The sequence below is a fragment of the Gavia stellata genome, chromosome 7 (assembly GCF_030936135.1).
Source record: "Gavia stellata isolate bGavSte3 chromosome 7, bGavSte3.hap2, whole genome shotgun sequence".
Lineage (NCBI taxonomy): Eukaryota > Metazoa > Chordata > Aves > Gaviiformes > Gaviidae > Gavia > Gavia stellata.
In genome coordinates this window covers 19,298,242-19,321,315 of record NC_082600.1, presented here as the reverse complement: position 1 = coordinate 19,321,315, position 23,074 = coordinate 19,298,242, and the positions used below count along the sequence as shown (strand labels likewise).

The 23,074-nt window shown below is 37.5% G+C and overlaps 1 protein-coding gene across 1 annotated transcript in view; it reads right to left on the bottom strand.

Annotated features, from left to right (window-relative positions):
• PPP4R3A (protein phosphatase 4 regulatory subunit 3A) overlaps window positions 1-22,861 on the bottom strand; it is a 45,272-nt gene extending 22,411 nt beyond the window's left edge. Inside the window, exons 1-4 of the mRNA XM_009815233.2 lie at window positions 22,251-22,861; window positions 13,916-13,971; window positions 3,982-4,080; window positions 859-1,476 (exon numbers count right to left, since the gene is read on the bottom strand). Coding sequence (XP_009813535.1) covers window positions 859-1,476; window positions 3,982-4,080; window positions 13,916-13,971; window positions 22,251-22,392 — 915 coding nt within the window. The 5' untranslated portion in view covers window positions 22,393-22,861. The remainder of the gene's footprint in view (window positions 1-858; window positions 1,477-3,981; window positions 4,081-13,915; window positions 13,972-22,250) is intronic.
• Between the last annotated feature and the right edge of the window lie 213 nt (window positions 22,862-23,074).

Below are 23,074 nucleotides of genomic sequence, written 5' to 3'. Positions count from 1 at the left end.
GTCCATTTCTCCAGATCAGACAGCCCCTACAAAGACAGTAGCTATTAATTTATTAAACAATAGGAGAACTAAGATAATGATAATTAACTTCTACAAACCAAAATACATGTGTTGTAACACTTTGCTGAGTTAGTTGAAAGCTTTAGGAAGCTCCCATTACAGAGATATGCGACCTATTTCTACACAGTTCATGAAGTTCATGGGTTGGTGCAAAATACTTAAGACATGTAGGTAAGATATCTAAAGCATCATATAATCTCTTTACATTTGCAGTAAGACATACGTCATGAAAAACTGGTAATTCCAAGCAGTATTATTTACGGACTTACAAGACAAACTAAAAAAAACATTCAAGCACCTAAGGCAATGCTATGTTCTGAACCTGTACCTTCCAAACAACTAATTTCATTTACTTCAAAATTAGAAACAGTTATATCCTAGTATGAGATTATATTTGTGAAATTTAGGTGAAGTAATTTTTTTTTGTCATGGTAACATGACAAAAATTATCCTTAACTGTAGTCCCTTAGAAGTCCCAAAATAAAGAAAAAAACCCCTAACAAAATCAATCCTTCAAAATGCAAACAGTACTATTCATTCCAAACAACCTCATTCAGGATTCTACATAAGTTTGGTCCATTTAAATCAATTACAGAGAATCTCATCCGAAATCTGAAATTTAAGAACATATATTTAACAGCTCAGCACTCAAATCCATGCCTTTTATGTCATACTTCAAAACTACTTTCAGAATCACAGAAGTGAAGGTTCCACCACAGCACCTCAATCTTTCCAAGAAAAATTATCCAACTTTCTCTGCTCAAGTGCAAATAAAGAAACTGAAATTCTGAAACTTACCTGTAACATACCGACTATTTCCACTTTATTAAAAAAGATGAAAGAATGAAGTGTTGATAACATATTTTCCTCAAAAACTGAGGGAGTGGGTAGGACCATATCTTGAATATACTGTACTCTGTATGTCTGATGTATTTTTTGCTTCAGCTCTGGATCAGATATAGGAATCACCTCTTTAAATTTTGCCGTTTTAGTCAGAAATTCCCTGTGTTTCCGTGACTGTGATAAAGACGGATCATATTCTAGGCATCCAATTACGTCCATTATACATTCCTCGGAAAACATGACTTCAAAAAGTGCAGTTCTGTTCAAAAGGAAAATTCCCTTGATAATTTCATATAAGTGGTGTAGTCCTTCAATGTTCTCCAAGTCTTCGCACACATGAAAAATTTCTAAGAGCTTCTTAATATAACCCTCATTTTCCAGTGCTAGTGCGAGTTTTTCACGACGTAATGGCGAAGGCAGTGAAGATGCCACAAGTTCTGCAATTTCTTCTAGTCGACTTAATTCACAAGATGGCAATTCTAGACCTGGTGATGACATATCATCAAAACGTTCTTCCTCAGATTCATCGACAAGGTCCTGAGTAATATCAACAGAAGGGTCTTTGCCTTGAACCTACAAAATCAGATGTGTTCAAAAAAGTGGAGTTTAACATTTACTGCTGCTTGAACGTTTTTTTAAAAAATACCATTTTAAATGTCACACACTTTTCCTTCGTATGGTCAAAATAGAAGTGCACATGTAAGCTTGACATTGAGTACAGCTGGTTTGGAAAATAAGAGATAATGAAAAGATTTATTCAAACAGAAGGCTTTACAAAATTATTTCTACATTAGATATTTAATTCTATTTATTTTCTATAAAAAGGAGGAAGAATAAAGAAAAAAAGCTACATTTTCTGAGTACTTCAAATAAAAACGGAAACTCATCATTACTAGTATGGACAACAACTTTTTAATAGACTACTGAACTAAGCTATTTGTTTCCAGTCTTTATTATCTGCAGACAGATTTTCAAATACAAACCAGTATTACATTACTGCAGTGACAGCTTTAAACATTTATCTATAAGCTATTTAAGTGCTGTTGATGCTCCTCAAAGCTTCTGCTACCTCAAACAGTGGAGAGGGGCCAGTCTTGTTAATTTAATTGTTGTTTTCAGTTCTGGAGAGCTGCAAGCCAAAATGTTACCATGCATTTTCTAAATACTCAACAGAGGCACAGAATCCTCTCTTAAGAACAGACAACCCCAAACCAACACTAACAAAAAAGTAGAGGAAATCTGGAGCTGTCAGAAAAACAAGGCACAGGACCTGCAAAGATCTCTCTAGAGATACAATAAGGAAACTGCAGAAAGTACGAATTAGTGAAAAAAATACAGATACTTGGGTACCAGAGTGTTTCAGCTGTAATGACATCTTAATTGTAGTATCTGCTTGGAGTCTGATGTGTCAAATCCAGAAAGCCACTGCTGTGCAGAACAGCAGAAGGTACTGTTCTTTTTAATCTCCAAAATCAGAAAAAAAAATCTGGGAGAAATAATTCTTCATGGATAACAGCAAGCCTACACTTAGATTAAAATCCAGAACGCTGTTAAAACCAACATACTGTTCTGCTTATACATCAGCAACCACTTCCAGTAGAAGTGGTATCAAAGTATTTTTTTTTAGAAGAAGCTTTAATGACTGAGGAAGCTTAAGATCTTTAAAGTACACTAGACACAAATACAATAGCATGGCCTCAAAACAGGATGTAAAGACACTGGTTTCTTACAAAAATATTAGATCTTTACATGAGGCTGAGGAAGCTGGACTTCTTATCTGGATGTTTCTCAAGAACACAATTTCCCCTTTCTCCCATTTTTTTTCTGTCCCCAACTTTTGGTCCTTCGACTGCTAAGGTTCCTGGGAATGTTTCTGTATTTATTTACCTAAGTTTCTGTACTTATTTACATAAGTAAGTGGTAAACTGTTGAAAATACTCATTCCTAAAAAAAGGCATGATCTATACACACGCAATTATGAAACCAGATTTCTTTTGCTTTATTTCTGAAACCTGTAAGAACAAACTCTAAAAGACAGAGTGGATAGAGCTAGACATTTGTTAAGAACAGAAAGAGAGAGCACATAGAGAGAGAATTAGACAAATTTAAAGAAATTCCACCTAATGTAGCACAAAAATAAGAAAAGTTGTAATGCTTGGAATGGAAGGAAAAACCCAAACAAAACCTGACAAATTGAACTAACATCAGTGAATATATTGACTAAACTCTTTTGGGTATTGGTCAATAGTTAATACCTGACCAAATGTTATCCAGAAACAATACTCATTCAGCAACTATGTAGTCATCCGGTCATAGTGGTAAAACATAATGAGTTAATTAGCACATATTAAAATATAGACATGCTTGATATAAATTGTTTGATTTCTTTAAACAATACAGGGATAGAGCTATCACCTACTTCAACTATCAGATCAATCTTTCATACCCAGACAGTCAACAGAACCATACTGTCACATTTACACGGAATAAAGCTCTGTTGAGAAACTCAATATTCCCCTCACCTGAAACAGAAGAATGAGGTAACAGAAAGAGAAGAATGAAAAATGTAGAAAGAGAAATGTGAATAAGATATGGTTAAATCCATTAGAAATACATTATAAAACTCACTAGGAGCTCACATACATTCTCGTCTCTACAATAAAACTTTGGACAGGTAACCTTTTCCCTTCTGGCCAACTGGAAAAAGTTTTGTGAAACTTTTTTTATGAAAGTTTTATGAAAGTTTAATTATAAAATTAATTATTATGAAACTTTTTAAGCACTCATTTTGAGCTAAACTTCCTTGGACAATAACAAAGCTAAAAGGTTATGTTAAGCAAAAAGACCTGAAAATGCACTAAAAAAACCCCCAAACATAGTTTAAGTTCATATCAAATTTCTGGAGGAAGAAGAAAGTTTTAGAACTCAAAAATGCAAAATTTGGGGGAGGTGGCTAAAATGATAGTTTTTACTTTCTATCGACTGTGTTCAGATTCACCTTTTAGAACAGTCTAAAAATTTTGAACACAAGCATTAAGATGATTTAGGTTGTCTCAATCTTACATTTATCAAACTTACCTGACATATTTTTTCCCATATTTCATCACATCCTGCTTTTTCTTGAAAGCTAAGTGCCAAATCATAATTTTCAGCTTCAGACCACACAATCAAGGTATCCTTTAAAGAGAGGAAGAGTATTTTCAGGCAATGTATTTCAGATTTTACAAACGTGAATAGTGTTCAAAGAGTAAAGTTTTAAAATTAAAACAGCTTGACACCTAATTATGACAGGACAGTATTACAATACAAATGTAATCATCATACTTTCTAAGATTTTTACACGTTCTGAGATTCTTAGGATTAAAAACATTTCTGCATAAATCAGAATAAGGAAGTTCCAGAAAGATACTGAAAGTTTTAGTTCTTAATTCATGTGACCATAATATTGTAAATCTCAAAAGGTTCATCTAGAATACGTACTTCTACCTCAATGCATCCTCTGATAAAACACAGTAACAAAAGCAACAGGTTTTGGGTTTTTTTTTTTAAATCTGTTTCAATTGGACCACATAAAACTGCACATCTTTTGTAGGATCAAAGTTACAATCATTTTTTTTCTTTTTAGGCCCCAGAAGACACTGTGCTAATGCACAGAACAGCTGCTTAAAAAGCAGCCCCAAAATGCCTACAAACTTGAAACAAGAAAATAAACTTGAATATGCACACAGTTAACTGCCTAAGAGTATGCATACCTATTACACTGAATCATGCACACCATTTTCTGACTCCAAACTACAATTCTGAAAGGATGTTTTGCCCTAGATTTCTAGAAGTTAGTTGAAACCATGCTTAGCTATGTTTACTACCCAGACACTTAAGCTCTCATCTACTTACTAGAATAGTTCAAGAGTTTATCAGAGCCCTCATATTGCATACAAAAACAATATACGGAAGTGGAAGCTGATGCTACAAACAGCAATATCGCACACTGATAAGGTATTTGATGCAGTAGTTTACAGACAGTCTGCTAAATTACTCTTAGAATAAAAAAAACACAAAGAGAGAAGGAAATATATTTTGCATTATTTACATACTGAATCAAGTTTTATTTTAAGTCTTTTGTCTTCCTAGAACAGCTAGCTGAAATATAGCCCCATTAAATATATATATAGTCCCATGAAACTGCATTATTTCAGTTAAGTGCTAAAACATGCATTTACTCACTAGACAACAGACATGAGACTTTTTCTACTTGTATTTCAATGAGAACCATAAAATATTTTTGCTTCATTAAGTATAGATTTTGCTTATAGTTATTATTCCTAAAGGAGTTAATTTTAAATATTTGCAAAAGCACTATAAGTTGCCAGACATTTATAAAGTTTAAGACAGTTTATTAACTAGGCTTAATTTATTTCAAATATTAAAATGAACACTGACGATAAAGAGAAATCTTACATTTAGATTTCAATATGCACTTACTAGAAAACTCCTTAAGCTAAACTATAATCTAAATAGCATGATCAGCTAGCTCCATTAGGATTCAGTCAAGCAATACAATATAATCAATTTGCCATTACCAGAGCAGCTATACTGCTTCAGAGGCACTAATGGTTTTACCTTGCAAATGGCAAATAGTTTACCTTTTCCTTTTCCAAAGGGTTGAGGAAGAGGTGGTACACAGTAGAAAGGGATTTAGGAAGACCACCTCCAAAATACAAAAGGAAGAAGAAAGTCACAATTAATAGTTTATTCTCTACAAGACAGGTCACAGTGCAAATACTCTGGTAATAACAGATTGACAGCACCTAGTACTGTTGACTCCTATAGAGTAAGAAAAATAACAGTTTACAAAAATTTAGAAAGGGAAGGTCCAAAAGAAAAAAAAAATTTTTTTTCCCCATCTTTTAAAAACAGTAGGTACCTTACTGCAGTATTCATTGTATGTATCAGGTTCCACATCTAATACATTAATCTCTGCAATTAGTATTTATACTGCAGTAATTTTCAAGGCCACTGTCTCATCAGCTTCCCACTGAGGAGAGCTTATTTCATTTAAAAAAAACAAACCCTAACACTAAATCTTAAGCAGACCCTAGCAGAACTTGCAACAATTCATCTAATTACATTTCCATTTAAGTGAAAGTGGTTAGATTTCTAAGCAAGCCATTTCCAAAAGAAGATCAAAACCTATTTTCTTCCCTATAAAGAACATGGCTACAAATAGGGAAATGACTAAAAGAACACAAATAAGGACACTGTTATTTACATTAACTGCAGTAAGTTGAATAAACGAAAGCTCGAAGTCTCTAAATAAAATCCAGCTCTGGACCAAGACAGGTCGGTCTGTCTGTCTTTTTCCTCTAGGGAGAGGAGGGATGAAGGCAGGCACAGGAAAAATGAAAGGGAAGACACAAAGGTAAAGCTGCTTTTGAGAACTATAGTTACAGACGTACAGAAGTGTGTTTGGCCATAATATAGTAATCTTGTTAAACAAGATCATCTACTGTCATACATGTAAGTTCAGACAGTATTTTTTCACCTCTACACATTCTCTTTTTTTTTTGTTTGTGTTATAATTGCTTCTTCTTTGGAAAGCAAAACAAAAAAACGCTGAAAACTCTTATTTGAGCAGCAGAACAATAACATTCAAGTTTGGTTTATTCATATTAGAAAAGCATTTTCCAATTGCCAACCTTAACAATTTCAAACGATTAGTTATCTGTTGTCTTATCACACAAGGATTTCATATTCTAGATTAATACCAGTGTCTCAACAGAAATCTATCAGTTGCTACTCTTCAGATCTTTAGTAGTAAGAGTATTTGCTTGTACATCCTTTCTTGCCTCAAAGGGCTTTTAAAAAGAGAACATGAAACAATGAGACAAAAGCACTTCACTCTGTTGCATAATACACAGTTCAAAGTTTAAATACACTGCTAAATGCAGTTATTAATGTAATTCCATTTTCTTAATCCTAGAAAGCTTATAATCATCAAAAAGAAGAGCAGTACAAGACTTACACATGTAGAGAGAAGCGACTGAAGAAAATGCTAGATGTAGTTAAAGATAAAAAAACATGAATAAAAACCTAGTTTCTGCTTGTTTTATTTAAAGGAATCATTCTATGTGTTTGATCTGAAATCTCCTCAGTGTAATTTGAGTCCACCAACTACTCTGGATCTCTCAGCTATGGAATAGGACCATCTGTTGCTTCCAAATGCCAAACATTACTTCTTGCAACTCCAAAAAGCAACTGAAATTTCTTAAGACTGCCTTCTCCATTCCAAGAGAAAACAGGAGCGTAAATAAATATGCTTAGTAACGGTAGCTATTGGTTAGAGAGGTAAGGAAATGAGTCATGCATATTACACCTCTATGAGCATAATATCTTCAATCTTATACATGTCATAAAAGCAGTTCTGGCTCCGTTTGATCAAAAATATATCTTTTTTTGCATTACATACAAAATGTTAGCCTCTATACAAGGAACTGGATGGGATGACTAAAACAAACATCTAAAATTTGTTCTTATCTAGCTTGTTGTTAAACGCGATTAAAATGTGAAACTGCAGTATTAAGCCATAGCTACATTGTGTGAACAGAGTCATAAACATGGACAAATGTCTTATCATTGAAGGCTTTTACACTGAGTGCTCTGCAAGAATCCTAGCATTTTAGCTCCTCACATTTTTCAAGATGCATTAGAGTTCTTGGCAAGATCTTTTTTAAACAGGATGATAATCAGGGAACTACTTATGTAGAGTTCACAATCTTATTCCAAGTTTGAAAATCATTTGCTGCTTTGCAAAAAAATATTTTGACAACAGTGCCAGTTGGATGTGTCATCACTACCTTAGCCCATACAAAATTTGCTGTCCTCTAAGACCGTTTATATGAATTTGTCTTCTTTCATATTATTGGTCACTATGACTGCTCAGATATAATCAGGAATTCTTAATTTTAAGCAAAAATTCTGAGCATGGCCTCTTCGTTAGAAGACCTATGTATTTAACATTCCCATAAAGAGGTATTTATCATTTCTACCAATGGAGGTTAACTTTTTGCACTCTTATCCGTATAAAGATACAGCCTGAGGCAAAACTTCAGAATATAATCTTCAGAATATAATCTCTGCTACTTGTCTCATTGTTGGCTGCATCAAGCCCACATGGAGCAAGTTCTGGTTAGAGGTTTTCAAGGAAGCACTAGTGTGTGCTACAGCTTTATTTGAGACTTCATTCCTAAGAAGCTGACCTTCAAAAATACTACTGCAATAGTTTAAGCCAGCAAGCAGTGGCAACTGTACTTAGATGGACCGGGCTTAACATCTACCATATGATTTCCCCTCACTTTTTGAACTTATTTCCAAAAGGCTTACTTTCCTTAATAGAAAGGTTGTTGAATACATACTATCCGTCTCAAGTTCTCACCACAACACTCACCAGAAGTCACACTTTTATCAGATATTAAATCAGTTTTATTTAACTATTATGAAGTTGATTAGCAGGTGTGTTGTACAGCATTCATACAACCTCCAAAGCAAGCTCTGGAATTTCATAATGAAGAATTTCAGAGCAACTCGTACTCAGGATTTGATTCTGCTGTAAAATTTATTTAAGATTTCTTTCCTAATGTGATAAAATTAAGAAAACTGTTATGGTTTGACAATGCCCTCTCACTGGTGTTCATGTCCAGGGAGAATACTAGTCTTCTCTGTAGCTCCAAAATATTCTCTTGGCATCCCTAGAGCTACTCTCAAGAAGTAATGAACCCCCAAATTAGATAGATCTTTCATAAATCCTTGCATTCTGTCTTAAAAAGCAAATTAATCTCTTCCTACTAGCCCTCAACTGATTTAGGCCTATGAGACTTTCCTGGCCCCCACTGGAAGTTCAACAGAGAAAGGTTGTTTCTCCCCCTCCTGGACTGCCTGATTGACAGTCTTTCTTATCTAAGCCCTTACATTGTTTACAGTTACAGACACTTCCCTGGACATGCCAAGCCACCTTTCAGCATCTTGCTAGCTAATTATTTACAATCAAAAGTACAGTTTCACAAGCAGCTTTCTGCTTATGAAATAAACTACTGGCACTAGCCAGGTTATTTAAGTATTAAATATATATAGTTATCATGGTAGGCTGCAGCGGAGTCTTGAGGCTAAAAAAACCTGCCCCAGTAATGTAATACAAAGTTTCAATTCTGCATTTGGTTTCATGCACTTGTTCACCTAGAACCTGGATATCTGGATCTGCTAACAAGTATCCCAAAAACTGGTATAAATATCAAAAGGCACACTCAGGCTTTCGGCAGAATGTATTCTATTAGCCTCTATGAAAGCTCAACCACCATATGTGACTTTTCAGTTAGCCATTTCATAGCTGTATTCCCATGGATCATGTGGAATAAAATCAGTTTATTAGTTCTATAACAGAACCTCAAGTCACTGGCTTAACAGCCATACCCAGAAACAGCAGAAAAATTAGATTTCACAGGAAAACACGCATGAAGATAAAGGAACATGTGATCATTTAAAATGGATGAACCAACCCAACCCAAAACCAACAGCGGTCACTCCCCTTGTTTCTCCCCTCACCCCACAAAACCACACTCTTTTCCTTACTATCTTGGCTACAACAGGCACAAATTTTATTGCAATAGTTTCACTGTTGGCTCGCTTGTCCTGACAGCAAGGGTAGGAAGTTCATCTTCTCTGAGCATTCTGCCAGTGCCCTTTTGGATCTTTTCAAAATATTAATAAGTCTGCTCTCCATCATTCAAGGATAGCCACCTTCGAGCTACACAGATAGCAGATGGTACTCTGGATGAATTTAAGCTTTGTATTCTTTTGAGGAACTGAAAAAGGGACTGCAAAAGCAGAGGACACGAGACACTGAAGTTTCTAGTGCAGAGGCAAGACTCTGTAGCTGGAAGCTGTAAGCGACTCAAGTCTTCCTTGTTTCAGGCACAAAAAGGGATGCAATACATACTTCATCACTGGGTTACAGGATGTACATGGAAGTATCTAAAATAAAGTTGAGGATATAAGTCTTTACTGTTCTATTGCTGAAGCACTGCCAAAGTATATTGAAAGTGTATTGAAAAGTATATACCCTAGCCCACACCCATATCAGCCTTCTCCCTAGATAAATGCTATGTATATAGAGTTTATTTCTCCTTTAAGGTTGCATAGGAAGAGGTGTGTTGTCCTAAAATACTAGTGCAATTATTCATTTTCTGAATAAGAATCACTTGTTTAAGAACAGCACCTCTGTCACTAGCATTCTGGAATTGTGTCATTTTAATGCCTTAAAAAAAACACATAAAAAACCAGAGCAGATTGAAGTGTATGAACTGACTTCACCAGGACATTACAATTAGAATACCTTCTACCTTTACTAGTATATTAAGAAAACAATCAAGAGAAGAGGAAAACTAAGTATTCTATGTGCGGTCCAGCAACCTATAGTATAATTAAATTCCACTTCGTAAACAAAATTTGCTTTTAAGTTGTGTGCTACTTACCCATAATTAAATCCAGTATATTCCATATCAAAGTTACAGGACCATTATTGTAACATTTTAAAACAAGAACACCAATAAAATTTAACATACATCCCTAATCAAGAATAGAAGTCAGGAGGTCTAATGGCTGTATTGATGCACATTTTGCTTTTTCAGAAGAAATCTTCTGCCTACAAATAGTACCTTAACGTAAGAAATAGTCCTTTTTCTGAGCTACAGGACTTTAGTTTCTCAAGTTGTTTTCTTTCTAGCTTATTTTCCTCATATGGATTCCTTTCTTCTAGTTCTAGTATAAGTAAGGATGAGTTTGCCAGGAAGTACCCAGTTCAGAGCATCCAAAAACTTCCACTGGTAGCAATTCTATGTTACAGAATCAGATACGTAGACGTATCTTTCTTTTTGAATGCTCAGCAGAAAATGACTCTTTATTGTGACAGAAAGACTAATTTAATTTATCTGATCAGTGAAAAGGTAGTTAAAAGACTGCCTATGTGTTTCATTCTTTAAGGAATTATTTCAAACCTCTAGACGGCAGGTGAGTCTGGGAAGATCAGGGACTAGATTGTGCAAGCTGAAGTATCTCAGGACTGTGTTGATGTATGAAAAATGAGTCCCTGAGCAGGTCTCAAGATTTGCCAAGTATTCTTCCTCTCCAAAGGGAAAATCAGACAGTTGTATGTACCACCAATTAGATCAGCATTTACGTGCACACAGAGACCTGACTAATCCACAATAAAGGGCAGTCATTGCTTTCAATTCTAAACCCCAAGAAGTCTGAAGCAGACAATTTAACAAAATTTTACTTGAAGCTCAGGTTCATAGGGTATGGCTTTTGTTGGGTTGGGGTTTTTTGGGGTTTTTTTGTTGTTGTTGTATAAAACATCCATGGAAACTACAAGAGAACAGAGGCAGCAAGGCAAACTTCTACTCAGGTTTTCACACTATTATTTTGACAAATAATGATCTAAGCTGTGACAGTTATCATCAAAATATACATATGTATATCCTGAGATTGCATACTTAGCGATATCAACAATTAATGAGACAATCCGTTTCACACTGGCACTGATAGTGCAGAAGGTAGAAGGTTCTTTCACCATTGGGAGAACTTCATTGTTTGTCACAAAGGTATCTATAGGCTTGCTGAAGGACCCAAAGCAACTGGCATAGCAAGTTCCCCCAAGAGCTTATCTATCACACATCTCTCCTTCCTTCCAACCACAAATTATATTAGTTGGTCCAATAAAAGATTGTTTCTTCTTACAAGCCTCATGTCAGCCCAGACAAAAATCAGAACTCATCCACTTATTCCATTAGATATCTGAAGTGCCCACAAGCCACGTGCAAAGTGTATCACAGTAAAAACAGATGTACTGCTATGTATCCCTTTAAAACGGAATGGAGGTTCACACTCATAACAAAATTTTGAGATTTTGGCTGGTAAGACTGTAACACTGGAAAGTTACTTTGAAGTTTTAAGTCTTGCATTTCTAGGAGATTTTTCTTGAAATTTTATGAGTGCAATTGACAACTGCAGGCAAACTCAAAGGTAAGTCTTCTATCTCAGACTGCAATTTCATTAGTAGCTGAGGTGACCTAAGTGGCATTCTGCAGCCAAAAAGGTAAGATCTCACTCACTCTTCCATCCCACAGTTCCACAAATGGATCTTGTGTGAGGTGGCTTGAAACTTCTGCTGACACAGAGAATTACCAGTTTTTGAAGAGGGATTTGGAGTATCAAGCTGATTTTCTCGTGGTTTACTGAGTTTAGGCAGTTCAGAGTTCTATGAGCAAAGCTGGAAAGAAGCAACTCTTCCTTTCAGCTCCTAAGCTCCAAGCTTAGCTCATATGGAATCAGGTTTAAACTCTGAACTTGCCTTTTACTGAGGGAAGGGATAAGTAGGCGTCACCTGAAAGATAACGTGCTACAAAACAGGATTAATACATGCACCAAGAAAGATTTGGTATTTCTAAGGCTCAGCCTGGAGCCCTACATTCAATCTATATTAGAGACTGCTTTGCTTAAATAATATGAATGATCCATCTGCAAATATAAACTTCTGTCTATGCAGCATTTGAAAGCTTTAAGAACTGCACTTTTCCTTTTCCAGCACAGAAAACGTACAGTGCTGTTCTAACAGGACAGAGTCATGGTTAATATTTTTATTTCTGTAACCTTGTATTCACAATCACCAGTACTGGATTTGTGCAGTGCTAGATTACAATACATGTCTGACCCAGAGTAGCAATGAGCACAGATATGAAATGCTGTTGCACTGACAGGCATGTGTGGTGGCTTGCACTGATCTTACAATTTTATGACTACTTTAAGTAGGCTTCATGTTTGATCTGGCATAAAGCCTACCGATACAAAGCTCACCCCTCAATGCTCTTTGAACAGATTTGAAACAGCAAAGCAAGTTTACACTTGCACTTTATGCCATAGAGCTGTGAAATATTCAATGTCATTTTAGAGTCCTAAAGCTCAAGTTAATGTATCATAGAACCATGACCTCAAGCTAGTCAGGATTACAACTCAGAGTTAAGTTTGCTTAGCATTTTTGCTAGTTCTTGTCCTTTCTTACTCCCTGCCATTGATTCTCCACCTCACATTGGCCTTACCAGTTGTTCAGTACTGACTGTTTATATGGTGCATGGTGAATTATATCAAGGGGCAGATACAGGTTAAATTTTCTAAGCAAGGATATTTTTAACCCAGACTGGTTCTCCCTGTTCAGGGCAACGTACAATCCTACAAACAGCTGCAGCTGCACAACCACTGGGACCACCTGTGGGCAAAACTACAGTATGACTAGACAGGGAAAAAAAATACAATCTGGTTCAGCATTTCTAAACCTCTAAGGGTAATTCTCAGCATCCATGAGATAAGAACAGCAAACAAAGTGCAAGACCTACAGTTCACTTCTCACCCATCTCCGTAGCATTCTTTAGGGACTCACAATGTACAGCTTAAATAACTGAAGGTGCAAACTAGAGGCGAGAAGCTGCTTTTATGTATACAGAATGCTTTGAAGCAGTAGCAACCCATATCCATCTTCCAAGTAAAAGCCAAACAAAGGTAAACATGTAAATAACTTTAAAGTCTTCTAGTCTTCTCTTAAATAAAATACATTCAGAGTTGTAGTATCTGAAATATAAAGATGAAAAAAGCCAGATGATATTAAGTTTCAGATACTATAACCCTCAGGAACCTCAGCTACTTTGTGATTTTCACAATTATGCTTTGCCCTTCTCTCCCAGAGCATTTTTTGGTGTAAAATAGAGTGCAAGTTATCTACATAACTTCACAAAAAATGGAAAGAAATAACACACATGTATCATGAAATGCACAAAAAATGTTGAGAACTACTTTGCCTCCTATTTTTGGTACAAGAACATATAATATAATTTGCAACAGAGGCAAAAAAATGACTGTATTGCTGAAGTTTAAGAACCTGCCTTTAAATGTGAGAAAAAAGTATGTTTACCTGTTGCTTCTGGTACGCAGTGTTCGGGTTAATTTTGGACTCCAAAAGAAGAGACCCTAGAAAAAAAAAGTTCCGCTTATTTACATGTGCACTAAAATTGCAATCTCAACATTAATTTTCTGATCACTCTTTCCTCATGTACGTATTAACACCTTTCCTCTCAACAGTAAGCCTGTTAAACCCATATTCTACAGCTTTACATTTCATTTTTCCCTCAAAGATATTGTTCACATAGTACAGAACATTCAGAAGTGTTTTGAGGACTGGATTTTTAACCTCTTTCTTATTCTGAGTAATGACTTTTCCAAAGAAAATTTTTTAGAGATGATAAAGTCTGAAAAAAAAAAAAATTAGCCGACAAAAAGCATCACAACTGCATTCTGTAGATCACCTACGGTTGGTTGTATGAAACTTGCTAATCATGTGGTATTTGTCCTTAAAGTTTAGCTAAAACACTTGTATTAGTTTGCTGGAAAGCATATCTAGAAACTAATGCTTACTGCAGCAACCATTGTGATTGCCAATACCAAAAAACTTCAGACATGATAAACTTAGGAACAATGGTTTCACAGCAGCTTATACTGATTTAAGACATAGAACAGCAGTTCCATTCTCATGTCTATGTTTTCTTGCCCTTCCTTTTGCATAAGCATCAGTGTTAATACATGCCACATTTAAATGGTTCAGAGGTGAAAACAACCCTTAAAACTGCTTCTATTTTTGGTCCAATCACTTCCCTCACCCACCCTGCTGCTCAGCTGCACAAATGGCAGTGCATGAGGGACTCTTTACAGCCATGACTTAAATTTACATATCTGCAGAGCTTCACTCAACATACACAAAGAAGTACTGATAAATTAACTTGCATAGTCAGTCTTTTAATTAAAACATAAGGCTGCAAGCACCCCCTTATAGAGGCACTTCTCCATTCATTTACCTGCTTAAATTTATTCTTTAAGAAAAGTCTCAACTTCTCAGTTTCACAGCTATAGTTCTAAGGCAATCTTGTATTTATATTACCAGAATATTTGCCAAATGTCCTCACAAAATCTACACTAAAGAAAAATAAAAATTCTTCAACCACCTCAAATATGGAAGCCTGAGAACTTGAAGACAGGACAGGAAAACAAATTACTTGGATTTGAAAAACATACTTGGAATTGAAAATTGTACTTCCAAATCTCGCAGTAGAATCAAGAAGGACTAGCTAGTTTTCACTATCTGAAGAGTACACCAATTATAAAATCCACAGCAAAAAATATCCCAAACCAATGTTTGTTTACTAAGTACCACCATCCTCAGTCTCATAGGTTACATCTACAAAAAACCCCATGCTCGTTTCCTGAAGAATTGCTACTAACAGAAGATCACAGAATCATAGAATGGTATGAGTTGGAAGGAACCTTTAAAGGTCATCTAGTCCAACCCGCCTGCAATGAGCAGGGACATCATCAACTACATCAGGTTGCTCAGAGCTCTGTCCAACCCGACCTTGGATGTTTCCAGGGATGGGGCATCTACCACCTCTCTGGGCAATCTGTTCTAGTCCGTGTTTCACCACCCTCATCGTAAAAAATTTCTTCCTCATATCTAGTCTGAATCTACCCTCTTTCATATACTATCACTACAGGCCCTACTAAAGAGTCTGTCCCCATCTTTCTTAGAAGCCCCCTTTAAGCATTGAAAGGCTGCAATAAGGTCTCCCCAGCGCCTCCTCTTCTCCACGCTGAACCACCCCAACTCTCTCAGCCTTTCCTCATAGGAGAGGTGTTCCATCCCTCTGATCATTTTTGTGGCCCTCCTCTGGACCTGCTCCAACAGCTCCATGTCTTTCCTGTGCTGAGGACTCCAGAGCTGGATGCAGTACCCCAGGTGGGAGTCTCACCAGAGCAGAGCAGAGGGGCAGAATCACCTCCCTCGGACCTGCTGGCCACGCTTCTTTTGATGCGGCCCAGGATATGGTTGGCTTTCTGGGCTGCGAGCGCACATTGCCAGCTCATGTCCAGCTTTTAATCCACCGGTACCTCCAAGTCCTTCTCAGCAGGGCTGCTCTCAATCCCTTCATCCCTTCAATAGCCTGTATTGATAACAGGGGTTCCCCCAATCCAGGTGCAGGACCTTGCACTTGGCCTTGGTGAACCTCATGAGGTTCACATGGGCCCACTTCTCACACTTGTCCAGGCATCCCTCTGGATGGCATCCTGTCCCTGAGGTGTGTCAACCACAGCACTCAGCTTGGTGTCACCTGCAAACTTGCTCAGGGTGCGCGCACGAACCCACTGTCTATGTCATGGATGAATATGTTAGATTGGGGGAGGTAAGGGAAGAGAAACTAAAGAACCAGATCACAGAACTTCACTTGCTGAAAGAGGGGGTGTATCATGAAAGAATTACAAAAATATCAGAACAGTTTGCTGTCTGATAAGAAAGATTATTACCGCATGAATTTAGAAGCTCTACCAAGGATTTTGATATTCATTAGCTTACTATGTAAGTGATAATCAGATATGAATTAATTAATCTTTTTTTTTAATTGACAGAGTAACGTACCTGTGATGGCTGCTTCTTCCTAATTTTTAAGTCTGTTGTTCTATAAGAAGCAGCCTTCACTAGTGAAGTTGGCTTGAGAAGCTATCGCCCTGTCTCAACTCTCTTGCAGTAAGAGCTGTTTACAAACTAAGACACAATCCAACAATAAAACCAAACTATAGAGCCCCCAAGGGAAAACAAGAGGCAACAAAAAAGCAATCTCCCCCCCAAAGCCACATATAGTACTCTTTCTTTTTTTAAGAGTTTTTCCAGTTTTCTAACCTGCATCAGCTCTGTTAACAAAGCAGCTTATTTGCTTAAGTGTGACAGCATAACTAAAGAAAAAAATAAAAATCACAAACTATAGAACAGGACAGAGAAGGAAAACATCTAAGATGAGCTTTACTGATGAATCCAATACACTGTACTACTTAGTCCATAGTCTCAAGCTTTGAATTTTGGATTTGCCTAGTGAACATCTAAAAACAGCATTCCTTTTCCATTACGATCAGCAGTTATAGACAGTATTTCACTTCAATCTTACTTTCAGTTTCAAAGCCTCAGCTTTGAATGCAGACATTTCATCTTCCAGGCTAGAAGCAGATACTAGAGAATGACCTCTTTACTAGACTTACCACAAAAGAGCATTTCTTCTTCTCGACTAAACCTGATGCTTGCAGGAAAGACAAATCAAGCCTTATAAGGCTTGACTTGCTTGTCATTACCACATGAGTCAACTTATTCCTCACCATTCCGGACAACAACTAAAAAAAATATGAATTTGGAGATAGAAACATATGAAGTGTAAACTGTGCTCTATAACTGCCACAAAACCATCCTTCTAGAGAATCCGATGCTCCATTTGTGCAATCTGTTCCCCAAAAAGGGTTCAACAACTCGGAAAATCAGTGACTCTTCTACTAGTCAGTTCAGTGAGTTTATTTTCATATAGTAAGTTTTACAGGACCAGGCCCCTTCCTGGTACGAGGCAGTCTTAGGTCTCTGTTACTTGCTTCAGGGAACAAGGCAACAGTAACAGATGCCTGTAACACATTCTTTAGAAAAAGGATACAGAAATTTAAGATACTGCAAATAAAGTTCTTCTCCATTCAAAGTCCATTATCAGTATTGATTCCTAAATACAGTTCAAGATGCTTCCTCTTGCATTTGTCATAAGCAATTACTTTTTATGTAGGTATTTTTCTCTTTGTACTATCGTAGAATATGTTAAGACTATGCAGTCTATTAAAATACACCAACAAAATTTCATCTTCATTGACCCAATGACTCTGTTCAAAGTTAGGCAAGACCTGAAAACTCACCTTAATACAAGCTACGGTTTTAATAAACTCCCCAAAATTATGCAGATCCAGTTATTTTCTAAATTATAGCTTTGAATGAATTTGTAAAGGTAACTGCAAAACACTGGTGCCAGAAAGTAACATCTGAAACCACCTATAAAGAAGAAAACACTGATTTGCAGAATTCTGTTATTTGCCACTGTAATGCAATATAGCACAGCTGGGGTTTTTTGTTAGTATAGTAACACCATTCTATGCTGTGAAAGGAATGTGTTTGTAGGGAAAGACTTGCTCAAAGGAGTTTACATATAGGTATACAATGCTATTTTCAAAGGTATTTGGAGAACATCAGCATCCCAATCCAGTATTCTTAAACAACAAATCTGTAAACTTGTTTACATATATGCATATGGGGGAGACCTGCTGATACAGAATACTGCTCCTCTCCCATCAAACTGTTATGAGGATCCTTCCTCAAAAGGAGGAAAGGTACAGTGTCATTCATTACTCCTCACAAGTATAAACATGCTTATGTTTAAATGAAAATTTCAATTCAACAGCTGTTTTTTTGCAAGATGCAAACAGAGGTTTAAGTTCTGCAATCAGTTCTGCTGCTACTAAATCACAGAAACCAATCCACAGAAACTTACAAAACAGCTCAAACCGAGGTCCAAGAACACGGTCTGCATTCACAAGAGACTATTCCTCAGTCTACCACATTTCTGAAGGGTCAAACCCAAACGTTGAAAGGGGAGAACAAGGGGAAAAGAAACAAAAACAAAAAAATCCCCCCACATTTTTTTCATTTTAACCTAAGGTAAGTACATAACCACAAATTCTTCTGTGTTGCATTCCTAAAAATAAATAAATAAAATTCATCCCTTGAGTTTGAGCAAGGTAAAGCAAACTTAAGCCAAGTTTTGGCTAAGCATTCTGCCAGTATTACAGGATTACTGATACCTGGTCTAAAGAAACAGTGAGGATATGGATGCCCACCCTGTGGCAAGTGTCATTAACATATAGAATTCAGAAGTGGCAAACTACAGCTTCTGAATAAAAGTGATTAGATAGTTCCTAAAAGAAAGCTGGCAAACATGGCTTCCAATGCGGGAGTTCACTTTGGCTTGTCAGAAAGTTTAGTTACAGAACTAGTAAGCTTTTAATTAAAAGTTTAAGCCTTCAAATTAACCCAAGTTAGTGGAACAGAAAAGTTCATTTTAGAGGTCACTTCAGTCATTCAGGCTCAGAACAAAAAAAGCAATTGAAACCATGCAGTGAAAATCTAGAAGCACACAGGCATCTTAAGAATGAGGCAGGCCACAGCAGCCTAAAATATCATGTGAGAAACAGGTAAGAAATCAAAGGCTTCTGATTATACATGGAAACTCACATGGAAGGTGATCATTTGTAAGAAAAGAGTTTGTTATTGCTCTAGTGCAATTCAAGTAGGACACACTGCAACTAGGAACGAGACAGATAAACTTTTCAGGGTTTTAAGTAAAAAAGTTAACAGTTGTTTAAGTGTAAAAAAGAAATACAATTCCCTGTTTCAAAGCATAATATATGTGATCTCAAAGCAGTTTATGATATTACTGTACTATAATAGATTACTCCAAATTGCCTGCAATGACTCTTAAAGTTTAGTGCCTGGGAGCATTAGACTCAGATAGCAACACAAATCACTCATCTGCTCTAAATTCTTTTAAGACAGTGTTAAAAAAACACCAACCCAAGAAAAAAACCCACTCCTATAGACAAAAAAACTGCACTCTTATTCAGTTCTTATTGCTCCAGTTCTGGATGACAGCTTACCTTGGACTTGGCATACTGATTGTAGTTCCCTTATCTGAACACCCTGACCCTGCTGTAAAATCTCAACCACTTGTGAAGAAGCTATGGAGCTACACCAAGTCTGAGCTGCACAATCAAAAGACTGAACTATGTGCTAGCCAAACGAACCTCAGGCAATTCTGCTGTTGCTCTGTGCACAGACGAACTGGCCCTTTAACAGGAGTGGGAATTTCCTATACACAGCAGGAACTACTGCTAACATCCCCCCCGGCCTCCCCCACTCAGGAAACGGGAGCCCTCAACTTCAGGCAGATCCCGAGGTTTTCAGTCAGCTTCCTGGAGTAAGACAGTAAGAACATGCCAGCATGCACAGAATGAATCTCAGCTCAAATGCTAGGAAGAGCTGGTTTAGAAACGGAGGAAGGAAGAAGTTTCATTGTGGAAAGAGGAGGCGCTGACAAAGAAAGACAATACAAGAACGCAATGGAAAGGTGGAGGCAAATGGTAAGTCAGGTTCCTAGTACTTGTATGTTTTAGGTAACTAGGAAAAAAAAAAATATATATAAAAAAATAAATCACAGTCAACTACTTCATGTAGGTAAAAAAGCACGTGAGGGAACACACAAATTGCACAGTACCTAAAACACAAGTCTGGCATTACCTTTTTCCAAACCATTTTCTCACATGTAAAAATGACTGCATTTGCCTTCAAAATTAACCCACAAACAATTGACACTGGGAGTAAACAAAATATAAATCAAATTTTTTGAGTTGTTTACACAAGCAAGTTAGAAAAGCTAGCCTATTAATAGGTGCACATTTACCCAGGACTGATACTACCTACTAAATTAAGGACTTAAGCTCTGTATATTATTCAATACTCTTGAAGTATCCGTATGCTTTTTGAGAGGTCTAATGTGTGTATCCTATTAAATATGCTTCTGTGTATTAGGTGCAATAAGTAAGCTTGAGGCAGTTCTGCTTTGATTAGAGCTATGCAACACAGGGTAATGACTTCCTCTTTGTTTTGGGATCGTTTATACCAGTTTGTATTTTCCTTCTTACAGATGTTCATTTACAACAAATAAGCTGGCAACAACAGTCCAATTCAGGTTCTAATCAGTCTTAAGCATACATATCCCACTGAAAGTCAATAAAGGGATTTTAGTTTGAATGGGCTATTTCTTCACAAGCAGGTTATGAACTGCAGTTCGTTTGCTTTCTTTTCTAAAAAGAATAAAAAAAATATCAGGAAGTTGTTTAGCGTATAGAAGACATGACAGTTTTTAAACCTGAGCACAGCAGCCATGTAGACAGAAAGGACTGTATCTACAACAAAATATAGTGTAAAGATTAGCCTAAAAATTTAGTGATAACCTTCTTTTTACCTCCTTCCCTCATACTGAAATTAAACTAAGTATATTTACATTTTGAATGTTTTCTCTTACACTATGAAGTTGGCCAAACTATAAATGCATCTCCTTCAGTGTAAAATAAATAAAATCAAGTACCAATTTAACTTTTTAAAGTATAATCAAGAAACTACAAAACCCTGAGATTCATGCTTATCAGAAGCTCAATTATCAAAATCCTGCTTAGATGAAAGTTTGTTTCCTCCATCTCAGTTTATGATCTTTGCTATAGAGATTGTACAGTTTGTCAGAACTTTCTCAAACAGTACGAACTAATGATTTTCAAGTTGCTTTTCATCCTAGTACCTACAACGAAATAGCCAAATAAAGAAAGTTACAAGGTCTGTTGACACTCGCAAACTACAACTAGATCTACAAGTTACTAGATACAGTGACTATACATTCTAATGAAGTAGTAAGTCATGCATGGGCAGACTTCACTAGCAAAATGGTACATGCTAGATACTGCACAGTATACATTTTAAAATCTACCCTGATCATAGCAGTCGTGAACTCACTTAACCAATAATCAAGACTAGCCAAACATGTAGCTACAGGGGTAGACAGTACTACTCAACCTACACTATTGCCATATGTTGTCAGAAAATGTGAAGGAAGTTGATAATGAGTCATTTTAAATTTATTTACAGGAAGATCTAGAACCGCTGAAGGATTGAGAAGTACTATGCCATAAAAGCAAGCATCCCTGAAAATGCTGTTCTGTCCATTGTATTCTCTTTACTACTATAACAACTGTACTTTGATAACTGTTGATAGCTTTTAGAATGTCTCACATAATTCTTGCTACCAAAGAAAAGAGGTGTGGGAAAAAAAAAGAAGAAAAAAAAAAAGGCTGTTAGCCTTCCAATGACCTTTTAAAAATTTATACTAAAAAACATGATCTAAGTTTTTAACAACTTTCACGAGGTGATCGTTCCCAGAAACATTTAAGGAAGGATACTCCACAATGACCCATTTTGAAACTGGAGTACATTGGGCATCTAGTGATAGATCACTAGATATCCAAACCCATACAAGATTTACAACAAGACCTGAACATATTTTGTACGCAACACTGTGTATTCACTATGAACCAAGTGCCTGCTATATTTGCACTTGACAGCAATATTCCATTTCTTCCACTTGGCCTAACACGAATGAACTATGGTTAGTGCCTACTTGCTTTTAGCAATCACATCTGAATCACACAGCAAAACATTAAGGCAACAGACACAAAGCTAAGCCCAGTTCCTTTTCTGGGTAGGATGAGGAAAGATTGTACCTTCAGACATACACACTTACCATCACTCTCTGCCCTGACTAGCAGGGACATGCCCTTCAGCCTCTCCACGTAGCAAGAGGACACATGCCCTGTTCCTCGATCATCCCACTGGCGGTCCTCATTTAGCGTGTAAACCTTCACCCTCCGCCGGGTGTCAGTCATCCTGCCGCCTGCCACACCACAGCCACCACTCTGGCTTGCAACTGCTGGAGGAGCAGGAGGCTGGTCGGGGGCTAGGCCCCCCTCAAAGGAGGGGAACGGAAAAGAAGGTAGCAGCCCCACACGGCCACGCCAAGCAAGCTCTTCTTACTCCTCTTCAGTTCTCCAAAGACATCCTCATTATCGGGGATTGGAGGGCACAAGGGAAGAGGGGGAACAAGAAAAGAGGTGAAGATGTGAAAGGAGAGCTCCCCCAGGCACAGTCAGGCGCTGCACAAAAGGCCAGTAAGCCTACACAGGGGAGAGCCGCAGAGAGGAGAGCGGCTCTTTGCAGGATGAAGGGCAGGCAGGAGAGGCGGTGAAGAAGGGATCCTGAAGGAGAAGTGGATCCACGGGAGTAGAAGCAGCGGTGGACAGCAGATGGCACGGGCGGCAACGGGCAGCCGGCCCTGGGTGACAGGAACAGGCGACCCTGGAGGCCGGGGCCCCAGCGAGGGAAGCAGGCGGGAGGCTGGCGAGGTCGGGGTGAAGCTGGCGGGGGGAGACAGGCGGGAGAGGGGCCGCTCGCCCCGGCCTGGAGCTCGGCTCTATTGTGCAGCAGCTGCCCAGGCCCGAAGCCCCTCGCGCGCCGTCCGTCAGCGCGGGGCTTCAAGAAGTCGCCCTCCTTCCCGCCGGGGCTGGCCGG